The 27,948-nt window shown below is 37.9% G+C and overlaps 1 protein-coding gene across 1 annotated transcript; it reads right to left on the bottom strand.

The window, feature by feature from the left end:
- Positions 1–252: 252 nt before the first annotated feature.
- On the bottom strand, positions 253–27,766 carry LOC144656570 (uncharacterized). The gene is made up of 11 exons (XM_078516791.1): positions 27,760–27,766; positions 26,660–26,746; positions 25,398–25,790; positions 22,168–22,401; positions 21,158–21,287; positions 20,370–20,441; positions 12,552–12,623; positions 12,037–12,108; positions 11,762–11,833; positions 3,774–3,849; positions 253–261 (listed from the first exon to the last, which is right to left on the bottom strand). The coding sequence occupies exons 1-11, from the start codon at positions 27,764–27,766 to the stop codon at positions 253–255; spliced, it is 1,224 nt and encodes a 407-aa protein (XP_078372917.1).
- Between the last annotated feature and the right edge of the window lie 182 nt (positions 27,767–27,948).

The raw sequence follows: 27,948 nt of genomic DNA, 5'->3' as shown, positions 1-27,948 counted from the left end.
TCCAGTTTCTAGCAGTTCTTAACAGGTTAAACTGTTGTTACCAATGATTAGGCATTTGTTTGGTACCATTATTGTAGGAGCAACTGTAAAAAGTTTGCAGTACTGATCCATCAAAGTATAAGAGATGGAAAGTGCTGGAAACCGTTGATAGCCACCTTAATTAAATACTTGTCAGATGCGTGTACTTACAAAAAAAGTAGACTTGATAGGTTCTCAAATATTCCTTCAGGCAGCACTTCTATTTTATTGTGCCTAAGGTCCCTGCAAAAAACAAAATCACATATAGTACGATTACAGTAAGACAGATCGACCCTTATATGCCACACCTTTAAGATGATTAAAAGTATCGACCCCTCGAACGAAGCTACCCACCAGAAGTAATGAAAGGAAAACGCTGTTAAATGTGACAGTAACAATGGCTGTTACTTTCAAAACTTTACGATCGTTTGCCCTTAAATTAATCCGTATTTTATCACAGTAATCGAACGTAAGCTGGATAAGCAAATTATATACAGTGATATATTGTCCTATTTGCATCAAGCCAACAATGATAATAATTGTCACCAATTGTAATCATTATGAGGCCCACGACAGTTAAAACTTAAATTATTTGTTATGAGCCACTTTTAAGAAGTTTTCTGCAATTCAGCATCATTTTGACTGACAGACACACACACACACAGACAGTCGGACAAACAGGCAGACAGACAGAAAGACAGGCAGGCATGCAGGCAGGCATGCATGCATCAGGCAGGGAGTTGGACAGAAAAACAGGCAGGCTGACATACAGAGTGATATACATGTACCTCCAGTCTGACAAAGACATCCCCTTTTCGTAATAGCCTCCTGTATAGTTATCCCTACCCACATCCCCAAGAGTAAGTGTTGTTATTTTCGCTGGGATGCCTGTGTATCCAGTCTCTCTTGTGAAGGAAACGCGAGTGATGAAAGGACTCCTATCTTTGAACATGTTTGTATTGTTTAGGGTTAAAGTGAATCGTGCTGTTAAATCTGTTGTATATTAACTGCATGGAAGCTGAAATATGGTTCGAACTGTCAAAAATCTGATGTATATGAAAATTTTCTTGTATAGTTACTGATTGCGTGTTTTAGCAAAATACCGTCAAAATGAAGTTGGGATCATCACCGTACTCGACCTGTTTGCTGTACCTGAAAAATTTCTACCGTTATAAGCGTTGGTCTTTTTGGACTTTGCTCCTTTGCGATGCAAAATGTGCGGATACTGAGAAACTGCTTATCCGTTAAATTTGGTTAAATTTGGTACCAGTTTGAGGTAAATGGCTCGGGGTAAAGATGCTGGTTTACGCCCGACTCTTAAAGAATAATCCGTATACTGCCGTCGCAGTTACTGTGCCACTAGCATCACCGAAGGCATGAAAACAAAAACAAAATTGACCGCCTTTGGCTGTAGCTAGACTGCAGGAAATTCTTACTTTATAAATAAGGTATTCCTTGAACTTGCAACAATGTTTTACCAGTTTCTCTTTTTCTAACACTGAATCCCATGGTAGGTGTTGCTGCGAGTCGATTTGTAGTATAGATCGTCTTACCCAGGCTGTGGAACTCGCCATTTCTAAGAAGCAAAGGCCCCACTGCCCCCTTACTCAGACTGTGGGACTTGCCACTCCAAGAGGGTCAAATACTATTCCCTAACTAGTCAGAATTTCTCTCTTACTAGTTTCCACAGAACCTTTGGTAAAGATCACGACCATGTTATCTTTCTGCTTTCTCCAAGAAAGTCTCGGAAAAATTTGCTTCTTTGGCTTTCATGCACAAATTTTCCTTGTCATATATTTTCCCTTCGTCTCTCAATTCAGCGTTAGCCACCACCACTTAATAGTGGCATGTATGTAGTTTAAACTCTGCTTCTCAATATACTAAGACTGTAACCTTTTTAAATTATAAATTTTGCCCCTGGGCAGTGGTAATTCTTCCACTAACGATCCTCAAAATCTTCGTGATATTTGGCTTTCAAGTTTTCTAGCCGTTCTTTAGAGCTCCAAGAAGAAACAGTGGCTGTGTTGAACCGAACAACGGACAAGTAAATATCAAAGCCTAAAACCTGTGTGTACCTGCAAGACTGACTGCTAAAAATCGCCACAAAGCGCAACAGCTAGCTTTGAAAAGGTTTTGAACCAGCACAATCCAGAGCATGTTTTATAGTGGAGGCCTAGTTTTCAATCTACAATCGTTTAAGGAAGATTTAGTCTGATATTCCTTAGCTGATGCGTCGAAGATGATTCGTATATTTGTGATTTCTGCTTTTTTTACTTCTGCTGCTTCATAGAGGGTCTTACAGGGGCGGTCTCTGGCACGGTTCACGGGTAAAAAAATAAAAATAAATAACGGATAACGGATATTAAAATTTCATTTTCCCGAATGACGAAAATAAGCAAGTTTCACGGAAAATCAAATCTGCTAAACACGCATCACAAAAATATCCCTGTATGACCCTAGTTGTAATGAAGGTCCAAACTCCCTTTCTTCCTGAGGCTAATCATTAACTCTATCCACGATTCCTTCCTCCAGTTGGTCTTGGATTTCATTAATTAATAATTTGTCGCCAATGTTAAGCTCAGTGCTATTGGCTTGCTTTGCCTATATCCATTAATCTTTTTATTGTTTAGTTTTCTTTTTCTTGACATGACTTTTGGCCAATCTCTGAGGGAGCAACAGATTACGACATTAACCAAGACTAGGTTGAAATTCTAGAAAGAAACCTGAATGACTAGAACGCCTATTTCTAGAGGATTTGCATTCCATTCGACACCAAAACTCCGTAAACGAACATTTACAGAATGATTCTATTTTACATGATTCTATTTTGTGCCGTAGGTTTGCAAGTGCTTACTTTATTCTCTCGCTTCTAAACATTTACATTTACAAATGTTTAGTTACCTTTGTCTGCATCATTGGAGACTAGCAGCAAATAAGACCCGATTATGCATGCAGTGACACTGTTTCAAACTACGTCTGACGAAGGCAAGAGAACGTTTGCCAAATATTTAGTTTCTTAAACGTGTTAATAAGATCATTTTACATTTTTAGAACACTTTTAAAAAGTTTTTAAGCTGACATGATAAACACTGATCGCCCAAATAACAAACTCTGACATGTTTTCTGGAAAAAAAAGACGCCTAATATATCATAAGACAAAAACAACAAGGATTAGCTCCAAATTTAATTCCTTGAAAAATCTTCCTACCAGAAGATTTTTATTTTTTTAATGCCAAGAACCTACAAAAAGCGCGCGTACAAAAGCTGCCTACAATCATTGACAAAAGTCGTTGGCCCATCCACCCCTTCCCCCCGTTTCAATGTTGGATAGTACAATTTGCCTAAGGTCCCCGTGCAGTGCGTTTCATGAGCAAAAGTAAGCAGCAATTGCAGGCACTATTTTTTTGCATGCTACGCAACATTGCAAAGGGGGAGAGGGGAAATTACTTAACTTTATATGATACAAGTAAGAAAAACAGCAACTGCGCCAACATTTTGTCACTGATTGAATTTGAGTCGACGGCTTTTCTTAAGGGAATTGTGCCATGAATTTAAGCCAAATTTAAACATGAAAAGATGGCCATAGAATTAAGTGAAACATAAAATAAACCATTTAACGGATGGCGGTATGATTCTTTGCCAAAATTTTAAGTTTCATAGCGAGTATTTGGCAAAACTTAACCAAGCCGTGACACTGGTCCTTTTAATTCATATTACAATAAAATCGACAAAAAGAGCGAAAAATGCTGACAAACGTACAACTCTGTCAAGCTCGTTTGCTTCGTGAATAACCCTGTGGGTAGATATGGAATTATATTGAATGACAAGTCCCTGAAATAAAAGGAGAAAAATTATCGTCAGTACAGGGCGATAAAAAAATTAAAAGAGACATGTTTTTACAAAGCAGCACTTCGTTTGCAACAATACGAAAGAAGATTAACTGTACATGTTAATGAGAGCGCTGCTGTTCTGCTTTCTAGCAATGGTACTTTTATAAAATCTGCTGTAATTGAACAACACTCTTTCAATAATAACCATCCCAAGTTTTGTGCTAAAAATGCATCTTGGTGTGTTGGACGTCAAATGAGTCAAAATTACCAAATACTATCATTAAGTAAAAAATCTGGGCAAATGAGGCTTGCGCTGGCAAAGACGAAAGTTCGCCGCTGTTGTCAAATTTGCAAAATATTAATTCAGTTAAATGTTGAATATCTAAACGATCGAGTTACTTAATTGATCAAGTTAAAAAGAACAAGTAAAATACGGCCTAAATGTTTTCCAAGACAAACTTGTATTTTGCAATGCGACACGCACGAGGGTGGTAAAAGTGGTTGGTAAAAGGGGTGATCTAAATCACGTTTCACCCAAAACATAAATATAAACATAATATTTCACGTTTTATGCATAAAAACTAAAAAAATTGTTCTCACTGACTAAAACTGTAAAAAATATCTGGCTTTTCGGTTAAAAATGCTATAACTTTCTTGAGAACAAATTGAAAAGGTCGTCCAGATGTAAATATTTTTTCTTTTTTTAAAGAAGGCGATAACTCACTAGTGATTCAGAACAGGATTCTGTACATGTCTGGAGTGTTCATGTGTTTGTTGTAGTCAAATTCGGTTTCGAATAGAATGCCACGCTTTTGAAAACAGTCCGATCACAAGAACAACGGCTATAATCTTAACGTCGTCGAAATCGAATTCTCGATTGTTTTGCATGCAACAGAGAGTTCTTGCACCAATAGAGATCTCTAGCTTGTCAACAGTAAAAACAGCTCTTTTGTGCTCTCTTGTTCTAGATCTTACAGCAAGGAGCCTAAAAGTGTGACCACTTTTATTTTATTCACATTCTTCCGTGCAGATTTAATCCAATCAGAAGTCAACTGGAACCTGTTCTTGGCTTCTGATTGGATGGTTGTTGCACGAAAGAATGTGAATTAATTAAAGGTGGTCACACTTTTGTGCGCCTTGCTGTAACGCTCGTGATGTTTGTCTTATATAAACTCTCTCACAGTCTCTGCAGTTAGTTTTATAAACTGCTCCCGTCGATAGATCTTGAGCACACTTTTTAATGGAGCTACGTCACGAGAATTTTGCAGATTTTTGAACTAAACTGTTCCGAAATTAATTAGTGATAGCGACTTAACCCATGAAAAACATTTTTGAACATCGATCTAATGGGAGATACAGCCTTAATTTGTAAATAATCATAATCAAATTTCGGCACAAATATCGATCTTTTACGACACGCGAAACTGAAAACTTTGAAAAGTTTAGCCTTACTGAATTTTTCAATTGCAATCCATTTCCATCCTAGCCATCCGCAGCCAAAAATGCTTGTTAATTTCGTTGCTTTAATATAGCAATTTTTAATGAAAATGGACCATTTTGCAACTTTTTGTGTTTGCGCATGTTCGATTTTGTTCGATTGTCGAACTCAATCGAACTCAATCCAAGGTATACCTGCCATACGGTCCGCGCCATCAAAATTTAAATTAGCCAATCAGAGCCCGGCTTCGGGGAAAAACTGAGTTTTCCTACGTCACTTAGGTTTTGTGCTCTCTGATTGGTTGTGGTTAACGAGGTAAAAACAGAGAAATTACATGAAGTAAGGTGCGGAAAATGTTCAACATGGCTCGAAGTCGAATCGCTGGTTTCTGATATCGTCCCACTGAGTTAACAGTCTTTTTCAACAAAGTGCAGCGACTGATTTTGATTTCGTGTGCGATGCTGTTCGTGTCTGACTTGCTGGAATGGCGATCGCTGGGCGAGATTCATGCTGCATTTGAAGACTCCGACGCTCTGGTCGGTTGACCATGGATAGTACTATCCATGGTTGGACTCGACATCGAGGAAGTTCGTTAAACTGCCTCCCAGACCAAAGTACATTTTAACGAGCAATTCGCTTTCTTCTTCACCACATTTAAAAGTTTGATCGCTGTTATGTTCGCCGCTTTAACTAGCGTTGGGTAGAGTACTACTGGGATGTTCCTGTGAAGATTGTTCAATTCGCAGCTGTAGTTCTGAAGTCATGAATAGTAAAAGGACATGATGAATTCTGGATATGGATGCCTTTCAAACAGTTGTAGCATTTGTCAGGTAGAAACTGTAGAGTAGAAACTTTGTTTTGTTTGATTTTTGAGTCTAATGCTTGCGTGCGCTTTGCGCATGCGCATTAAACTCTTTGTTATATGAAAAAAGCTGTTAGCAATCCCAAGGGAATGGTTCGGGATCGATAATCGTTCGCTGTAATGTAGAAAACAATGATCAGCTGCAAGAACGGACTCCGTACGGACACGCACGATTAGTTTCAATTAAAAACAGCCAATCAGCGACACGTGTTCCCACGCATAATTAAAAGTTCTTTCTCAAGTCACGATTATTCAACACTTGAACAGGACGAAATAATTTTCCAGTTAAGACATTTGTAAGCTTTTTGTGAAAATAAATCTTCGTTTTCAGTTCAGTTAAGCACTTGTGTTTTCGTCTTGCTTAAAAAGCAAGACGTCTTTGAGAAAAAATATTTCGACGGCGACTCGCGTTTATTTACACAATGCGACCAAATATTTATTTTGTTTTAAAAAATAGAAAACTTTACCTCGGTTTTTGTATTTAAGTCATTCGAATTTTGATCAATTTTTTCTTTACAGTGCAAACAAAAACCTTCAAAAATAAAAGATGTACATGGATAAATGTAAATCAAGTTACGCGACTAAATCAAAATGCGTTTGTTTGGCCGCTTTGCAGTATTACACTGTTCCGGCCTTTGCCATACACTGAAATCGAATTTCATGCTTTTACGACTCTCAGAGATCTTAAGTTCTTCTTACAGCTAGAAAAATCATAAAATGGTTACATTGATATGGAAGTGATGATTCGCGAAATTTGTACATCATGATAAACAGTCTTCGCTCCTGTGTATGGTAGCTCGATAATAATTGCCTAGTTTCCAGCGTTCAAAAGGTCATCATTATATTGACGTGAGCATTTACACCCGTTTTTAGGAAAATCTGTCACTAAGTGCTTACAGTACAATGGAGTAACAGTCACTATTTCAAGTGCTTTTATTGCAAAATCTGTTTCAAGAGTCATCATCAAAATGGTGAAAAATCTGAAAGAAAACGATGTGAAGTTCTTCAACCCTTGTTGTAATGAACATGCTTTTTGTAAATCGTCACGCAATCTTGTCCAAATGTTTAATCGTTTCTGCTTTTACGGACAATACGGAAGAAGTAACATCAACTCCTGTTCATACTTTAAATTTTGTGAAGCATATAACATTTATGACTGTTTCGTTTTCATCCATAATCATCCACGATGCCCCTAGCTTGCTATAAGCATTTTAAATTAAACTCCCGAACACAAACCTCTAACCAATTTTAACCGGCTTACGAAAACCGCGCAATCTGTATCACTGCCATACGGCATTAGACTCATGTCACCCTTGGTGACCTATTTTTAAAGATGATATCTTCTGTTTTGTTTTTGTGCCTGCATGTAAATTTCTTAGTACAATTGAAATCCTCACTTTAGGAAAAGATAAATCTTTTCGAGTGAGATTTACTAAACTAAACTTTTTAAATCAACTTTTCAATTGTTGAATTTCAAAGTTCTAGATCGATAGAGTCAGGCTTCTCCAGTTTAAGAATTGTAATAATTTTGCTGTGAACTGCTTGTCCTTTTTGTCTCATTTCATTTGGCAAGAGCTTTTAATTTCGTTTAGGTTTATAAAGATTCTTTCTCAGTAAATACTAGGAAGCCCTTATTAAGGGACTGTTTAATTAAAGTACAAAATAAATATCACTTCAATTTTAATACAAAGGTTGACTATAATAATTTAAATTTTGTATTTCAAGTTTTGTTTTGTTGGTTTCTATTTTTAGGATTAGATTTTCAGGCTTGTTAATTAAGTCCCTAATACAAAACAACATATTTTCCATCTTAATTGGATAATGCCCGTGTGTAAATCCAATTTTTAAAATAAGAACAGCCTTGCCATTATCCTTGTAAAGGATGTAATCCATTTGCAAAAAGGCTTAATGATTTCAGAATTTGTAGTCCTGTAAGTTGAAAAAATGGCTACTCAAAGAGTTTAGAAACCCTCATGTGAAGATCTGTTAACAGTGCTTGATTCTGAGATTTAATGTGCCAATATTTTGGTGGTTTTCTTAGTTTCTAGATTATAAACACTTCAGTGCTACTTCATCAGAAACAGGTGCAATATTTTGGAGTTGTAACTGATTAGCACTGTTACAAAACAGTTAAACACTGTTGATCACTGGTCCCTTGATAGTACGCCATAAATTTTATTTTTTAATAATAATAATAATAATAATTTGCTAATTTATATAGCGCATATTTTCATGTTCTGATCAATAGCGCTTTACATCTTATGAAAATAAAAATAAAGTTATAGATTATAAAAATACTTCTTAAAAAGATAAGTTTTAAGTTGAGATTTGAAACAGTCAAGTGATGTCGCTTGACGAAGCTCCACAGGTAGAACATTCCAAAGTTTCGGAGCTGCCACTGAAAATGATCTATTTCCCAATGTTGACAGCATCTTTCCCTTGGGATGGTCCAATAAGGGCATGCCAGTAGACCTAAGATTGTATAATGAATTCGATTTTATCCTAATTAGATCGCTAAGATAAGTTGGCGCCAGGCCATAAATACATTTAAAAGTCAAAAGTAAAATCTTATAATCAATACGCAAAGAAACCGGCAGCCAGTGCAGCTCGTAAAGCGCCGGTGTAATGTGAGAAAACTTTCCGATGCCAAGAATAAGTCTTGCTGCTGCATTTTGTACACGTTGTAATTTAGCAATCTGCGCCTTTGGTAAGCCAAACAATAAACCATTACAATAGTCAAGACGGCTGGTTATAAAAGCATGAACCAAAGTAATTAAAGAATCCCTCGATAGGTATTTCTTAATACGTCTCAAAACAGCATTTACATTAATATTTTGTATTAATGTGTTTTGATACAAAACAGCCGCTTTTTTAGGTCTATATTTTATTCTCCTACCTTAAGAGTTTCTGATTAGGGCCAGTTTTTTCTGCCAAAATTTTTCCCCAAAACTGGATTCAACTGGTTTTGACTGATACTGACATTGGCTACCTAATCGTAGTAGGTGACTTTATAATTGTAGATCTTTCAGTAGAAATTAGTTTTATATTCCAAGAAAAAATGCATTTATTTTCACTTCATTTCTTTTTCTGTTGTCCTGCTTGCCATATAGAGTTATTGTAACTGCTTTTTTTTTAGTCACGCCGAATTTTTACATCGTTATAAGTCGTTTATTTGTAGATTGATATCTCCGGGGATGGGCATTTTCGTGATTTCAAGTGGACGAGCAGCGGCTGAAAATTGACAATTGATTTATGCTAAAGACTGTAAAGAAAGCCTCGCCATTCTTTTCAGTCGAGATACTAGCCACTTCTCGTCAGTTTGCAACAATCTCTTTTGTTGATGTTCACTTCTGTCGTCCTTAAGTTGGAGGAACCCCCGTCAGGTGAACACATACCTTACAGATCGAATGGCAAATTTCACATTTGAAGTCCAAAACACAAACAAAAATTACAAAATAAAAAATCAGTGACGGCAAAATTGAGCTACCGGGTAGCCGACGACGCGCTTACCAAACAAGTTTTTTAACGTTTTTGGATGCAATTCTTCAAATGAAACTCAGTATCAGTGAGATTAGTTCCAAGATGGCAGGAAATAGGTTTGTGTTGGGCTTTATTTTTATTAACTTCGGAAAAATACACGACTTTCGAGCCTTGGTGGAGAAAAACAATGGGAAATCGAAATATACTTTATTAAGTCGACAGTGAAGTGTCACTTCATGTTTGTAGCGATGACGTGGGAAAACTCAGTTTTGCCCGCCGCTCATATTGCGGGATCTACCTCCGTATGGCAGGTAAGTTCGATAAAGTTCGATTAAAATTTATGCCAGGCGATCAGTCCCTAGTCAGGCACTTTACCACACGTAGTCCTGTTTTCAAACGTTTACTGGGGAATTTCTGGAAAGAAAAAAAAAACACGATTTACAGTCACAGTTAACGAGAATTAACAACGGTCATTTCGCAATTCTCATAGAAAAGTCGTTTCACAGTTCACAACAGTGTAACCAAATCACGTTTAACGACAAAAAAATTACACAATTTACGGAAAAAGGACCTGTCATCGATCATAATAAAACCCTTTACCACTTTACCACACTCACACATGTGTGAGTAATATTTTTGTACAGACCTTTCCGCGAAAAAATTAGGATTCTCAGTTACAACTGAGCAAACGAACTGTTCATGTTGACCCATGTTGAATATGAAGAAAGCTAATTCTGAATCAAAGTTGTCAAAAACATATTGACGTGATGCTTGTCACGTAACAGCGAGTATATATCCCGCCCTGCCTCGTCCCCAGGCGCTGATCGGCCGGATGGTTAAGGTAAGGCGGGAAAGCAGGTAGCGCGAGGGTTGATGGCTAGGTTGTGTCCTTTTTCCCGTCCGCATTAGTCCCACAACGCCAAGCGAACCGTGCACATCAGTCCCACAACGCCCAGCGAACCGTGCACGACCAAGGAGAAGGACGCCTGGGGACGAGGCAGTAGTCCGCCTGAGTTTAGGCTCGGTTTATACGTCGAATTTCGCGTTTGCCGAATCTAATTCAGGAATTAAATGTTGCAAATTTCGACGTTTCAATCGATTAAATGCAACTTCTGTTGCATCGTCGACTGGGCAAGTCGAATATTTGACAGAGGTTCGACAGTCGCTTTATACGACGAACTTGACATGTGTCGAATCGAATGCATAAATTAAACAAAATGATTTAAATTATGTTTAACTCACAATTCTTCATTTTTTCCTAAATGCTATGAGCAGATCGGCAGAAACAAAATGGCGGAATCGGGTGCGATGTGCAGCTCTTGTTTTACTCAAATCACATGTTTAAAACGCGCTTTTCCATTCTGCATCAAGGGCTTGGGTTTTGAAAAAAAAAAAACGAGACTCCAGGATGGAGAAAGTAGTAACAGGTTGAACGCTATTAGTTTGGGAGAATATTCTCCGAAATTCTTCATGTCTTCCATTTCGAAAATACGGCTGTTTATAATTTCGTGTACGCAATGGGCGCGAACATTTTGACTTCTGTTCAAGACTTGTTTTTAAACAGCCAATCAAAAACTTTGAAACTATTTGAATTCCCTTTGTCTTCAGAGCCCTTCGTTACTCGTGCCAAGACCCACCGGCTAAGAGACGCGAAAAGGACTATGGTAACGAGAATGAAACTCGCTCATGAATTAACTGCGACTCTTCAAATTCGGGTATTAAATTCGGCAGATGTGAAATGCGACTTGTCACTGATATTTAACGGTGCGTGCATCTTTTTCTTTTCATTTTTATACATTACATTAAAAGCACAAAATCACAATTGACTAACAACATATTAAGGATGTTCGCGCTAATTGTATCTGTGCATCCGACATACCAAGATACATTGTAAGCTTCTGAAGATACCCAATTTTAGCACTTTCACGTAAAGCTTTGGATGGTAATTAAACGTTATCATCTCAGGCTTTTTAACAAATTACCGTGCAAATCATTACACCTTGATCCGATTTATTTTAATCAATGTGCAATAATTCGGGGAGGAACTATTAAACTTTTTATTTACAGGAAAAGAAAATCAATAATTTGAAATTGGCTGGCTTCTACGTTCAAAACGATTTTTGATGTACTTACAGCACTCGCAAAGCCATGAGAGAAGAGAAAATTTCGGCTGTTAAATTCTGAATTTGATTGTCTTTTACGTTTCTAGGAGAAAACAAACATTCAAACAATCAAAAACCATCCAGATGTTATTTCTGTTTATTTCCACGTTTACTTACTGATCCCTGCCTAATCCTAGTCCTAATAAATAAGAAAGTGAAAGAAAACTGAGTTATCAAAATTGGCTGACTTCTTTGAAGTTGGCTGGCTTCTTCGTTAAAAGCGATTGTTAATTTTGACGTACTTACAGCATTTGCAAGGCCAGGAGAGGTGAGAAAATATCTGCTGTTAAATTCTGAATACGGTTGTTTTGTAAGTTTCTAGGAGAAAAAACAAAATACGAACAACAAAATCATCCAGATGTTATTCTTTTTGTTAATTGTCCACGTTCACTTATATTAATAACACCTGCCTTATCCAGACCTAATAATAAGAAAGTGAAAGAAAACTGAGTTATTTAAAATTACTTAATACTCTTGGTCATTCCAGGAAAAGCAACCTTTGTTCCTGTTTACCGTATTTGTTTTATTGTGATACTGTGGATTCCTTCACGAATCAGGGAGTAAGGATGTAGTTAAAAAGGGCGTACAAATTTCTTGATTTTGTTGTATCTAAATGGCAAATGCAACCAATTACTTAGCATAATTTGCTTGGGGGACAAAACTTAAAGCGTTTATGAAGGCTAAACTTTAAGCGTTAATCTTGGTGAAAGGCGACATTAGGGACTTGCGATTGATGTAGTTACATTTATAAATTAACATACAGCGTATTAAGTCCCTTCACGTCAGCAAAGGCGTCTAAAGATATACTACTGATTTCATTCAGCTGTAGATCTCTGTTAAAAAATAGAGAAAAAAACAATGAATAATTCGGAATGAGTCGCAGCAAAAATACATCTTCTAAAATAAACTTATTGTAGCGGATGCCTTATCTTATGTCACTAAAGTACATAAGATTCGGATTCAGGACTAATTAAATCATGAACGTTATAGTTAATTAAGTTAAATTAATTTTTGCGCAGTATTTCCATTATTTCAAGTATTTCGAATAGCGTAAGTAGTAGTATTTAGAATAATGCAAGCCCAATAGCGAAGCACCCCACTTAATTATATTTTTATTATTGTAGAATTTACGTGTTAACTTTAATAGTGTTAACTTTCCATTCTGGTTTTTAAGCGACATAAAAATTATGGTATTGTCTTACAGCACAGCAAAATTTGCTCACGGGACAATTATCTTAAAGCAGAACAAAATTGATTTACGGCAAAAGAAAACAACTCGCAAAAAAATTTAAATCGGTACAGATTTAATCAAGCCTAAAATTGGAGCTTCCCATTTATTCATTATTTACAGGAATTTACAATAATATATTTACTGTGGTAACTAAGCGTACAAAATATTTAAAGTACGGTGGCCCATAGAATAAATTGAATACCGACTAACGGAAAAAAAGGTATTCAATTCATGGTAAAAGAATATTAACTCACCGCAAAAGAAAATCAATCACGGCAAAAGAAAATAAACTTATATATATAAAACTCACGCCAAAAAATCAGCTCATGAACCGAGCAAAAGACAATAAACCCGCTCCAAAAAGAAATAAAATTTCGGCAAAAGAAAATTTACTCAACGCAAAAGAGAATCAATTTACGGCAAATGAAGAAAATCAACTTATGACGAAAGAAAATCATCTCAGGGTAAAACAAACTCAGCTTACAGTAAGAGAAAATCAACTCACGGCAAAAGAGAATTACTCACTGTAAGAAAAGCAAATCAACTCACGGCAAAAGAAAATCACATCACAACAAACGAAAACTAATTCACAGCAAAGGCAACTCAACGCACGGCAACATAAAATCACTGATTGACGACAAAGGAAAATCTGCGTTATTGCAAAAGAGAATATCTGCGTTATGGCAAATTAACTCAAAGGCAATAGAAAATCAACTTAAGGCAAAAAAAATCAACTAATCGGTTTGCCTCCTCTCCGCATGTCCGTCATTCTGTCTAACGCGTTTCGTCTGATCATGATTGAAACTACCTCGTGTTGTTGTTTAATCATGCTCAGAATTAACATGTTTCGATCATGTTTCGCGCAATGTGCAGTCTGATGTGAACACTTTTCATAGCGAAACATGTTTTCATCGCGATCACACTACTTTTTTTTGGCCTAGTGTGAACACAGCATTAGTCAGTCTTCAAAATTAACCTGACCTCTGTTTCACTAGTTTAATAGGAAATCAAACATATATAATTTTTATTGGTCCAACCTTTGCCTGTGACGTCACTTAATACGTTTTTGAAATGGGGTAAGGTTATGCCGCAAAAATTTAAACAAATATTGTTTAACTGTCGAACTGCATAATAGCACTGTATGTCTGCCTTGTAAGCTGCCACTTGTTTTCTTTTTATTTTGCATTAGAAGGTATTAAATTATTTATTATGACACGCGACCTATTCGTTTACTTAAGCGATTCTCATTCAACGAGTACATGAATACAATTATATTTCTTGAAGAACTCTTAGAAACTAAGAGAACTACACACAGAAATGACCAATTGAACTTTACTTTCTGTACCCTATGTCCGAAGTCCCCAACCGGTAACATTCGTTTCTGAGTCACGTGACGTAAATAAAAAGTAAACGTAAAGTTCTTCATGTCAAGAATATTGATAAGATTGTATCGTCCAAAATTCGAAAAGATCAAACAACGACTTCGGTAATGCTTGCGTCTCAGTAAATGGTTTCTAAAATGCAGACAACGGTACAATAAATGGTATATTCGTAGCGAAACAAACAGAAAAAGAAAGAGAGAAGAGGACAAAAAAATGAAGGAGAAAAAAGTTTCCCGATAACGATGCGAACCCACAACTTCCCTTTCTATTTTGAATTACAAGTCCAGAAGCTCATCCATCACACTACATCGCGACAACATAATTGTTTGGTGGTAATCAGTTACGAACAGCACCATAGCAGGCTTAAGTGAGTTCTGCCAGTACCGAAGTCGTGGCAAACTTTCGCAGGAGTGTTAACCCTATTCAGACCCGGGGGGGGGGGGGGGGAGGGGGCTTTTGAGGCCCGCGCTGACTTTGAACTCTTATAACTTCTTTAATATTCAACCAAACGCTGGCAAACTTTCTGACTTTTTCTAAAATTTCTCTGGCAATAATTTGGTATGGTTGGATGATGTGTCAGGAACTTGACATCACCATGGCAACGGCATTTTGACAGGCATGTTTTTCCAAATTTGTAATTTTCGTGTTTCTATTAATAAAAAATAAATTTTAATGGAATTATTTTTACATTTTTATGGTTTTAATACACATTTTTATTGATTTTAAGTACTTTGCACTAATTTTGGTTGGTTTTCTGGCATTTTGGAATAAGTTCGAAATCCAAGATGGCGGATCCAAGATGGCGGCTGTTTTGACGTCATGATGTAATTGTCACGTGATGTGACGTCATCACTCTACGTGACGTATACCAAAAGAAAGATTTTTAGACATACTATATATCCTATAAGTTTCATTGTGATTGCTTAAATATTCTGGAAGTTACTTCGGGGGGGCTTCCGAAGCCCCCCCCCCGGTCAGAGAAGGTCCTAAAAAGCCCGGTCCGAATAGGGTTAAAGTGATTTGATTTCGGGTTGAATTAAGTTAATGACAGTTTAAATATATTAGGCTGGTAGTCGAAGTTTACCTCGAATGCAAAAGTGTGGAAAATAAGCTGGAGCTTCCGTTACAAAAGTTGATGTTATACGTATCAGTACAAAGATAGTTTTTAAGATACCGGGATTGAACTTATCGGTTCAAAACTTGACTTGTTCTAGGCAAACTTTATGTTTCAAAGTTCTCGGTTTTATATTCTCGTTTCATAGTCACTTTCAGAGTTCAGCGGCTCATAGCCACTTTGATTCGTTTATAATACAACTTTATCTTTTGGCTGAACTTTGAGGCATTGTCCTGCTGTAAAAGCAGTAGAACAATATCCCAGGGTATTGTTCTGGCAGCTTTTGCACGAAAGAGTTAAAATTATAATAATCTAGTTTTACCCACCCTCCCTCCATTGGTGAAGGGCAATGACATTTAGGTATACATCATGAACTTTGTAAGCTCCTTGTGGTTCGGTCAAGTCTGCGTAGCGACTTCCCTTAAGTTTTTAGCGTTGGTTGTGTCGGTCTTGCTGCCATCTCATGATATACCCTTGCCTTAATCTTGTCCGATCCAGCCAGTAAGGAAAAATCTTACAATATTTTTATTTTATTCCAACATTACTGGGAGGAATAAGTGAGGTATTTTTCGTGCATTACTTAAAATCTTGCTTAACCTGCCACATTGCTGCCCCCTACCCCACCCCCCCCCCCCCTTATCAAGCCACATTGTTGTTCGCGTGCTTTGTTCTTGTCACAACTTCAACTCAGCTTTAACTTTATTTATTAGTTTAAAATACAACTACAAAATACATACAATCAAGATAACGTTGGGTTTGAGTACCTCCCACTTACCCTGTCACGATTTCAGTTGTGTTATATTCTCGTAAAGTGTTCACATTTTCTTTGTAAAATCAACATGTAAAAACAAAAATGTGCAGAAATCATAGCTCATAAATTCAAATAACCTCTACAAAAAGCGAAAAAAATAAGTGCTTAAAGTACATAACTATTGTGCATGCTTTTTAAAGCATAAAACATGCACAATAGTTATGTTACAAAGAAAATGTGAACACTTTACATATGGGTTATTGACCAAGCGTGAGGTCAAGATGGCAGGATATTGGCCAAGTTCTTTTTTTGCGTGTTTATGGACCAAGACGAAGTCGAGGTCCATAAACACGCAAAAAAAGAACAAGGCCAATATCCTGCCATCTTGACCGACCAAGCTTGGTCAATAAAGGATTTATTATTTGACTTTTTTCGAGTACTGAAAAGGAAGCCAGTTGCATGCACAATGGCGCACGCCAAAATCATTTCATTGGTTTAAAAGTTTAACGAGTGACTGTCAAATTCTTGATTGAATCGAGTTGAAGTAAAACGACGCGACATAACGAAATTCAACTCTTTTTAACCGTCAAAATGATAAAATTGCGAATCAACGTTGAATTTGAAGCCTTAAAACAAGAATGTCCATTCCATCTGGCCGCCAGCTTTTGATTATTGGACGTTTTGCAGAGTATTTGCTCCCTTATGGCGCTTTTGTGGTGCAAACCTGCCCTGACACGAGCTGAATATTGAAATTGTGATTGTTGAAAGCGTTTGAGACTTACCACTTCACGGGAATAGCTTGAACTTTCCTACATCGTTGATATAAATGTTCGAGCCGACCTTATTCGATGTGATCGTTAGAGGCTTCGGTGAAAAGATGTTTTAAAAGCTTTCAGTGCCTGGTTCGCCGTGCCGTCCGCTTTCTTCCATTTTGAAGATTTTACACAAACGACTAGTTTGCCGAAGTCTTTTTTCTTCAGGTATGTCACTGACTTCTCTCCCTTTTCCGCCGAAAAAAACCGATAACATGTCTTCAAGTCGCTTTGCGTTTTAATTTTTGTATTAGGTGGTTGTTGTGGCAAATAAAGTTCACGAAACTCGTTAGCATTTGTTGATTAATTTGTTTGTTCTCATTATTTCACTTCAATACCTATTTCTTTGTTATCGGACTCCATTTCGCTAGAAACAGACAGAGAATACTTGTGTTGTTTCGGAAAATACTTTCATTGCTCACATTTACGACTGAAAAGCTTTTTGAAGTAGCGACGACGGAACTGAAAAGTTTTTTCGCTTGCGGGAACACAGCGGGCGATCCCGAGCGGTCAAGATGGCTCCATCTTGACCGCTCGGGGACCCAATCAGAACACGGGATTCGTTTCATCTTGACCGCTCACGGAGCTAGTAAAATAATTAGATGATTTATTGCAATAAATTGTAGACATTTTGCAGGCATATTCAGATACTTGGTATTCTTTGTGACATTTTGGTTAGTTAATTTGTGTAGATTTCACTGATATTTTAAGTTCCCTCGTTCATTTTTAGTTCTTCGGAACTTACAACACATCTGCAGGCTTTCAAAGGATATTCGAGCACCATGGTAAGATAAATTGCATATTTTAATGTTTCTGAATTAGGTCGTAATGGCTCCTTGACCTTGTGCTATCATAGTTTTGTTCAAAAGTAGTCGCCAGCGTATTTATTTGATTTCCTTTGTTGCGAAGTTTCCTTGTTATGCATCAGTGTGTTTATTTAAATAAATCTTCTATTTTTTTCTGTTAAGTTTCGATTTTTAGCCGTTTTACAATGTTATGTAAAGAAAATCAATGTGCATTTTGCAGCTTTGTTTTGTTCGCGCTGCCTTTTATGACTGATTATAAATTGAAATATCGCTTAAGGTGGTAGAATGGAGTTTGGCTCGAAAATTAAACATATCAAAACATTCAATGTTACTACAGCTTCTTGATACAGCTCCACAGTAGTAAGGTCAGCGGAGGTCACCAATTCGCCTTGGTGACCGCCTATGTTGCTAAGTAGCCGCGCCTTTCTTGCTAGTCGCCATGTTTTCGTATCACAAGTGTGATTCGTGTAGTTGAAGTTAAATCCGTGTAATCCTCGAGCTATCCGCCTTGGTTAGGCGTACTAAGTTGTTATCTCGGGAATAAAGTGGTTCCTGCGAATAACAACGGTGTTTATTTTTGTTTGTCGAAACTCCTCTTGGACGAATCAAGTGCGACGTTCGAGGGGCAGCCACATTCAAAGATTTGAAAGATAACATAGATTTATTTACAATCCCAAGAGATAAGCGCTCCATTCTGGCTATGTGTGGAATAATTAAAGCTTAAAGTCGGTCGCTAGGCCGGCACTTTGCGCCGCCATATCGAATTTATTGTGTGACACATACCAAAAGTTGATTTGAGTCTGGTTGTGCCGTTGAAAAGCTTTGCTACAACTTGGAAGACGCAAGTTCAGGTCTGCTGTACCTTTCCTGTGAAAGAGTCTGCAATATATTCTACAAAAGAAGCTAAATGACGATGATTATATCGCACGAACGTGATTTACAAAGCGGCATTGTGTTACACTATCGATCGTTGTGAAATATCAACTATAAGCCGAAATCAGTCGTTCAAAGCAATTTACGCGTCTTGAATTAAAAGTTGATGGCAGAAATAAACTTAACTTATGTCCTTTGTGTGGTTCCTTGGTGTTTTGGCTCCATTTATAACTATATCGTGGTTTATTTCGTTTCTGGGACTCGTGACATAACATTTATACAACACCGCAAGAATTTGCCGCACAGCATGAGATTCCTATCTTCCGCTGTGCTTATTAGCCGAGGTCTCAATTTCACATCGTTGCTATGCATTACGTAATTGTTTACGTCGCTATGTTAAACTTCGTCAAGGGACAAAGAAGATCGTAGATGTTCGGCATTCTTCGCGCTATAATCGGTCATGTGTTGCCACAAACACTTCGAACAGCGGTTTTCTAAGAAGATTTCAAAATGGCGCCCGATAAATACGATCTTGTGATGCGATATCGGCGAGAAACTACCACAATTTAAGGATCTACACCGACCGCACTAAAAGGTATTTTCAGAATAAAGATGTACATTTATCGTATCTGGATGAAATTTGCGTGGTTTGTTGTTGTGGTGTAAAATAAACTTTTCACGGGAGCCCGGGGCCCAGGGGGGTACTCCGGCTTGTAAATGACGGGGATGATCGAAGGATTTTTTTTGGGTTTAAAATTTTCGATTGCGGGATTTTTTTGGGTTGGAAGATTTGGCAAGTATTTTTTTGGGTGACTTGATTCAAATAGGGGATTTTTTTGGGTATTAAAAACAAACTAAAGTGGCCTTGGTGTATTTATGGTATGATGAATAATCAAACTCGAGCGTTATTGCCCCTCCTGGCAATTTAGGGGTAATTTGACAAGGGATTTTTTTGGGGGGTTATTTTTGGGCCAGGGATTTTTTTTGGGTAATGTCGGAAGACTTAGGGATTTTTTTGGGTCCTGAGTTTTGCCTTCATTCGATCATCCCCGTCATTTACAAGTCGGAGTACCCCCCCTGGGGCCCGGGGCCGGCGAAAGGAGTTTTCTTCGAGATGTGAGCGCCACGTAAATCTTTAGCACGTGTTTTTTTTTTCTTTTTAACTCGATATCTGAAGAAAGAAGCAGCATTCCGCTCCGGGCTCCCGTACGTTTTTTTCTTTTTCTATAGGGAAATAGACTCCTGCATTTCTTTTTGACTTTCTTATAATTGCGAAGCCGTAAAACGAAAAAAAACTTTTTTATGAGCCCCAAATTCAGGTGAGGTGTCAAAATTGTCACCTCGGACATCAATTTTTCTGAAGCTTAACTTTTATTGACTTAGCCTGAAATATTTTTACTTTAGCCAGGTTTCTTGATTTGGAGAAATTTCCATCCAAAATGGACCTGTTAAACTCCAGTCTACCACCTTAAAGATTTACAATGGTTTATTTCTAGTTATGTATGATTAAAATAAGTTAATTTCATTCCCTCGCTGCAAAAATTCGTCACTCGTTCGCTGCGCGTTTTCCATACGTCGCTCTTTATATGACTTAATCTATATAAACTTACAGAACTTTTAGCGCAGCCATATGACGAAATGCGCCCGTGGGAAGGTTTCTGATCTTATTCCTTTGTAAGGACCTGTTTCCATTTGAAAATGAGCATAAGAGAGATTTAATTTAGTATCCTACGTTAAGTTCACATTTACAATCCTACACCATTTTAACCGTATTGCCATTAATAATCGACCGTTCTTTAAAATTCATTTCCCCCTTTGAGTCATATAATGGCCCCCTTCTTTTCAGAAACCTTAGTGTAAGTTCGTATAAATTTCTAATAAAAGACGATGCCTAAATACCGAGCCAGAACTCGAGCTCAGGACTCGAGCTCAGGTCTCGAGCTCGGGACTCAAACTTACTCTCCGGTTGGCTTGAGGTTAGCTTTCACTCCGGTTTGCTTGCGATTAGCTCACTCCGGTTTGCTTGCCGTAGCTTTAACTCCGGTTTGCTTGCGGTTAGCTTTCACTCCGGTTTTCTTGCGGTTAGTTTTCACCAAATATGTGCTAACGCAATATTTGCCACATTTTATGTGACGAGTCGTCTACCCTGAGCAATTTTTCGTATGTGACTGCTTTTGTTTGTCACATAAAAGCTAACACGCCAGCTTCTCAGCAAATATATTTGTCACATAAAAATTGGCCAACTTTCCTCGTCTACACGAGCAAATAATTTTGTCACATAAAAATTGCTCGTATAAACTGGCTTTAAAAGAAGTTTTTGTAGGCAGAAACAAACAGAGACAAACAGACAGACACCGAAACAGAGGAAAACATATTATAAAGAATAGCAAAATCTTACAACTTTGTCGCTGTTGTCGGAAGGCAATTGAATAGGTCAATCGTTGAGCCGATATTCGTGCAACTAAAGTCATTGTTAACTTGGTCTTTTTCATCAACGCTGCCATCGCCAGAGCAAGCATTCTCGCAACCTGAAAAACATCCATATATAACGGCGCTAGCATTCGGATTAAAGTGGATTCTCTGCTTAAAAATAATGAGGGTTACTATCGCCTAAAAAAACAAGGCAATGTTAAAATGATATTGAGCCTGTGTAACAAAAATATATCAGTTTGTTTCAGTCGCGTGCATTACAACATTATAGCCATTGTGCACACTTGGCATATTTTTAAATTCCTTCATAGAAACTACCGCACACCACACCACACTGCGTTACAACACGCTAAACCACAAACGGCCGAGCCGAACCATATTGAACGACATCGCACCCAACCCCACACGCACACACTCACCACACTGCACCGTACCGCGGCAAACAATTCCACACCGCACCACACTCCACTACGCCTTTACCTGCCGCACCTCACCACGCCCGTTGCGCTGCACAGTACACCACACCACAACACACCTCACCACACCACACTGCGCCACAAGGTTCCGCAGCACACCAAACCACAACAACCATAGCACACCATTCCACATGCACGACACTCACCGTACCGCACCGCACCACAACTCATGACACACCGCACCGCAACGCACCGCACCATCCCGCAACACAAAAAACCATACCACATCACATCACACCACACCGAAGCACACCACACCACACCGAGCCACACTACCCCAAACTGCACCACACCACACCACACCGTACCGCATCTCACCGCACACGTGCAGCACTCTACAGCACACCGCATCACACCGATCAACACACTACACTGCATCACACTAACCGCACCCTACCGTACAGTGCACAATAGCACACTATTTATAAATTTGTATCATCAAAGGAAGGAGCTCACGTCTGTAAATTTTAGGTATGACTTCTAAGCAAAGGGAGAGACTCACCCACAAATGTTACTGGGAACTCTTTAGAGTCAGTGCCAGCCTCATTCCTAGCAAAACAGGTGTAGTTGTCTTTCTTGTCTGCTTTTTTCCTTACCATTCCAATTCCATTAGCCAAAGATGTAGAGTTCCGAAGCAACGTCATGTTAATGGGTGGAAACCCCTCAGCAGAACACCACACGAAATGACCTGGTACTGTCCTCACAACTGGCGATGGAACAATTATTTTTGGTATTTCTGCAAGTAAATCGTGACATATGAAAGAAACGAAAGACCATTAAACAGATATCAAAGGTATAGGAATGTAGCCCTCCTTCCCTCGCGGAGAAACATTTATAATCTTGTACCGAGAGCTCAGGCGGGATATTTATTTGTTAAATATGGCGATGGTTTTCTTTTTAACCTTAAGCTTTTTTAGATCGTACATAATCGTTTTTCAACAATCAGATCCAAAGACGGTAGCGCGGAGAGTTCACAAGCTTGGTAGATATTTATGCTTGTGCCTTGGGCTTGACTCGCATAGGTTAATTTTTCCCTCAGTTTTATTTTTTTCTTTTTACAAATCGAATGACTTTTTAGTGATCCATTTTTATAGTATTCGTGTAATTTTATGAGAAGTTTCAGATTTCATAGTTTTTATTTTTTATTGTAAATATTGTAAATAATAATCTTTTATATATTTGAATAACTCTTTGTAAATTTAGTTTATTTGGAAGACGAAGAGCCACTCTGTGGAAGCTCTTCCAATAAAGCCGTTATTATTATTATTATTATTATTATTATTATTATTATTATTATTATTATTATTATTAAAGCTCCTCCACAAAGGTCGCAATTTTGTGGAGGCTCCGTTCCTCAGCTTTACTAATCATCAGTCGCTTTTCCAGGTCGGTTCCCTCTCTACTGCAGACTGTAATTTCCAAATAGATGAAGAATTTAGTCATCGCAAGGTGCAGCTGTCCAATCTTGATTGGCAATGGTGCTGTAATGTTCACAAGCAAACCTTCTGTCTTGCTAGGGCTGATTTTAAACCCTACCTGCAGAGCAAATCTATCAAGCCGGTCTGATTTTTTTAGTTCGACTCAGTTCACCGCTGAATTCGATTCGGTCCGCTTTCCAGAACGCTGTTACATACGGGCGGTAATTAATATCTGCCTCTGTCCGCATTTAGGAAAGTTTTGTGAGTTCAGATATAAATGGCTTTTTTAACACCTCTCTTAAACCATCCGTACTCCAGTACATCGTCTTTTTGATAGTATCCTAGATAGACAGTTTCTGTTCTACTGATTTTCATATTGTAGATATCTCTGAACCAGCCTTCTCCTTCTTCTACCCAGAAGGAAAGGTGTCGCTCGACTTCCTCTGCCGTTTAAAGCATAATAATGTTTAACGTTTATGTTTAATATTACAAAATATTTGTATGGGATCGTAACAACAAACATGTTATCTTGTATTTTTTCTTCGTCCTTCCTATACCAACGGCGTCTACGCGATCCGCGTCCTAAATGAGGCCGAAACATTCTCCGTTCGGGTATTGCCAGACAGGACGAGAAACCCATATGGTTACTGCTCTCTCCATGATCTACAACGGATCGTGAAATGTTTCTGGACTCTTTTCGTCATACAATAGAAAGGTGTGTCCCACCTTCGAACGGGTGCTTTTCTTCGTTTTCTTGCACTCCTCTAAGCACTCTTGGTGCACCGGCTTCCAGAATCAGGATAACGGGAAGCAATGACGAGAACCAACAACAAACTCAACACACATATGACGCCGCGTCTGGGAATCGAACCCAGGAGATATCGGTTGGAGGCAAGCATTCTCGCCACTGCGCCACTACTGCTTCATAGTGCCCGCCCGTGAAAGTTTTTTTTTAAACAAGCGTGCCTACAAACAAACTACCCAACCAAATTCACTGCATTTCGTGGGTTTCTTGTCTGGTTTTGTTTCGTTTGTTAAATTTCGGCTTTCAATTGAAGTTTTTATCCTGAAAATTAAAAAATAATGCACGATGCTCGTTTTTGAATGGGTGCGCGGAAGAAAATTTAGTGGTGAACAATAAAAACGATAGAGTGTTTCAGTCTCGGAACTATCGGCGTGATACATGTAGTTTCCCCTTGGAAATTTAATTTTCTTAAAACTAGCATATTAGCCCTCGAAGCTTCGCTTCTCAGGTTAATATTTGTTTTAAGAACATGAAATTTCCTCGGGGCAACTATCAGCCGATAGCTATAGTTCCTCGACAAAAACACTCTATTGTTTAAATAGAATTAAGAGAGAATAACCTAATTGTTTCTAACTCATTTCCCTTCAGATAACAATTTCTAATGACACATGCAGTTATTTTTCTACATATGAAGTAACATTGAACTTCACGCTTTAATGAAATCGTTCGCGGACTGAATTGTGGTTTGAAACTAATCCGTTTCTTTGGTAAATGTTGACGTTTTGACTGTAAATTTCCTTCTTGTAGTCTTTACCAATTCTATTTTTAGACGTTCTATCAAAACTTACGAGAAACAAGAAAATGTCGCCATTCTCTTGACGACTTTCAGCCACTGCATACCAATGGCTGATAGTACAGGGGCGGATCAGGATTTTTCGAAGGGGGTGGCTGTTTACAAATATTTGTTTATTATTTTATTTTAGCCCCAGGCTTGTTATGGAAGAAGTGGATGTTAGCAAATATTTTAACTTTGTCTGAGCTAACAATATCAACAATTTTACACGTTACTAAGTGTCATTGTCCTTACTTCCTTTTCATTGTATTTATTTTAGTTTTTGCTGGATCGAGAGTGGCTAGCCACACAATACACTCCCCCTGGATCCGCCCCTGTACTGTACAGTAGCCGAGCCAATCAGATTACAGCATTTGCATTAGTAAAGTAGCAGAATTTTACTAAGAAGCCGATGACTTCAATGAAGATAACAGGAAATAAATAAAGTTAAAAGTAACAAAAAATAATTTATTCTCCCTCCCTATCACATTATACTATCCAAATTGTCTCCAACTTTACCTCGCTTATTCTTAGAAATTTCCGTCTTTTCTACCGATCCTTGTGCAGAGCGTTTGTTAAAGGATAAAAAAGTAACTGTGTAAAATATAAGGTTCGTCAACTAAAGCTTCTCTCAAAGATGTTCAAACGTCCGTCTGACGGTTAAATTGATAAGTGTCGGAATGTAACAGTTTCAACCTCTGAAATAAACCCTCTGTACGACGATAAAAACTGCTTACCTTTTGTTGTACTGTAATTGTAAGAGGCTTTGAAGATAGTGCGAGACCAGCCATCCCTTTCCAACTGGATCATCATAAAACGGCCACTTGACTGCACTGTGAATGATTGCTTTGTTCCGGTAAAACTGCCCAATAACGTATTCTGGTGTGTTGTATTACCATCATGTATAGACAGCCAGTCTTGTATTAACCAAAGTTTATAATTACTGTAATAAAAGTCCGCTAGATGGAAAGTATTAAAGTGCAACCGGATATGATGTTCCGGTAAGGCCGTGATAACACAGCTGCAACGTGAGTATACACAGAACTCCCAATCCTTCCCCGATAATGAATCGAAGTGAATGGTCCTTCTGGCGACATCTAAGTCAAAGTCGCATCGTGTGCAATACACAACTGTAATTTAGAATGCGATAATGTCAGATATGTGGTTATAATTTAAAATGAAATAGCAACCTTGTAACATAAAAACTGTCAAACTGTTATGAGATACGTGATATTGTTCATGCTGTTTCAAAAAGCAAATATAATTCGACACAAAACTAACGGACTTTTTGTTAAGAAGTAAAAGATTAATTTTTCCAGATTACTTCTTGTGACAAAACATATATTTTGGAACCAAGGTCGTTGGTTCAATCCGATTGCAATGTTTAACATACATCTTATCACAGCGGAAAAATCCAAACCTACGCCAAGTAGACAATTTTTCTTAATGCTAGACATGTGAAAGCCTATCTAAATTATAAAACCGACTTTTAAATGTTTAATCCGTCAATGTCGGTTATACCCGCCCTATTCCGATTATTAGTCCCACTGGATATAATCTACCTTCCATTCAAAATGTCCATGTCAACCCAGTAACGTCCTCATAGAACATTGCAGTTCAATGTAAAATGGACAATAAACAAGTTTGCAAACAAAGTGGACATCAATTAAATCTTTTCATCAGAGTGGCTTTTGCAATACATCGTTCATGAGATACTTTAAAACGCTGCATGTTAGCGAAACGGTTTTATATGACGTTACTGAAAACCCCTTTTTGAAATAAACTCAACTGTAAACAGCCAAGCCAAAACCCCTGACGAAATTCTAAGCCCAGAGAGGTATAACCAGCGTTTTACGATGTTCGTCCGATTTTTACCTACTGCATCTACTTTTTACTGTAAACAAAATATTGCCATGTTTATACATGTCATGGCAATTATAAGTTTTTCATGCCGCAGAAATGTTTTCGTCTCAAATGATTTTATCATCTAACATCTTACCTTTAAGTTTCCACACTGATAAGACCATCACAAGCAGCGATAAATATATCCACTTGCACATCGTTAACAAGATCTTTCCAAACTTTGCTAAAAGAAAGAAACGACATTTTATTAATTTATGTGCCAGGTAAAAATTCAACTTAAGGGTAGGGTGAGGTGTTGATATCAGCTATCAGTTAAGATTTGAGCCATTTCTTATCTATCGGTTAACATCTTACCTATTTCTCAGCTGTCGGTTCTAATTTTGACAGAAAGCAGTTAGTTTTACCTCACCTTAATTTTACAGACTTTTTTTTTGTTAAGGTGGACTATTTTTCGGTCTCGCGCGATTATTTACGAAGAGCATTCGAGTGCTTCGGATCTCTTACAGGAAATCTGGAACATTCTAAAGAACATTACAGCAACCATACGACTACCACTGCTAAATCTCGAAGAGGTCCGAAAAGGTCGAAAGCACTTCCAAGCGCATACGTATTAGACGTGCATAAAGAAAGTCAGTTATAAGCAATAGAGTCAATAGAGGAAGGGTTACAAGAGACCAGTTATAGAAAATAACCTAAAGAAGTAGAACTTTACACCTAAGAAAATGCGCCACTATGTTGCCCAGTGAAAGAACGTCTGAGGGGTTTCTTGTTAACGGTACCAAAATAATGCAAGGCCCACTTGTACAAATTTTAACAGCAGCGAAGTGAAGCCGGATCTTGGCGTAGATCAGGATCAGCAATATAGAGTAAAACGATAAACAAATGCAATTTTGTTCGGACAATCAGCCTTGCATTCGGAAATGTTCGGAATCATTCGTACAACCTTCGAAAAACATTTTGAAAATTTTCGGAAATCTTCGGAAAATGGTCGGAAATCTTCGAAAAATCGTCAAAAACATCGTAATTAGTAGGTTTATATAATAAACAGAATAATACGTGGTTGCTTGGTGATATGAAATTCATCTTCTCGTGTTCAAATCCGATATCTCACTCGTTCGCTGCGCTTACTCGTGAGCTATCGATTTGAACACTCGAAGATAAATTTCATATCTCCGCGCAACCATGTATTATCCTCTATTTTTTAGAAATTGTACTTAGCAGGGCCCCTCTGGATACCAGCCATTGTGCTCAATGGGCCACCCTGAATAAATAAAGTTTACCTTTACCTTTACCTATGATAATTATTACTGAGGATCAAAAGCCCTTCATTCTCAGCAAATGCGTAACATGTGAATTAGGAGGGACTTTTATTGGCATTGACTAGACAGCGGGTAATGCTCGCGTAATCAGGGTCACAAATGGCCC

The sequence above is a fragment of the Oculina patagonica genome, chromosome 6, assembly GCF_052425735.1.
Source record: "Oculina patagonica isolate OP01 chromosome 6, crgOcupat, whole genome shotgun sequence".
In the NCBI taxonomy this organism is placed as follows: domain Eukaryota; kingdom Metazoa; phylum Cnidaria; class Anthozoa; order Scleractinia; family Oculinidae; genus Oculina; species Oculina patagonica.
Note: the sequence above shows the minus strand (reverse complement) of the source record. Positions and strands in the feature narration are given on the sequence as shown.

Bases quoted from the DNA above. Each gene is read 5' to 3' on its own strand.
- LOC144656570 (XM_078516791.1), bottom strand. The intron at 21,288-22,167 runs GTGAGTCTCTCC...GATGTTTTTCAG, and splicing joins GTTCCCAGTAACATTTGTGG to GTTGCGAGAATGCTTGCTCT. The intron at 12,109-12,551 runs GTATGTTAATTT...TTTTTCTCCTAG, and splicing joins GTGAAGGGACTTAATACGCT to AAACTTACAAAACAACCGTA.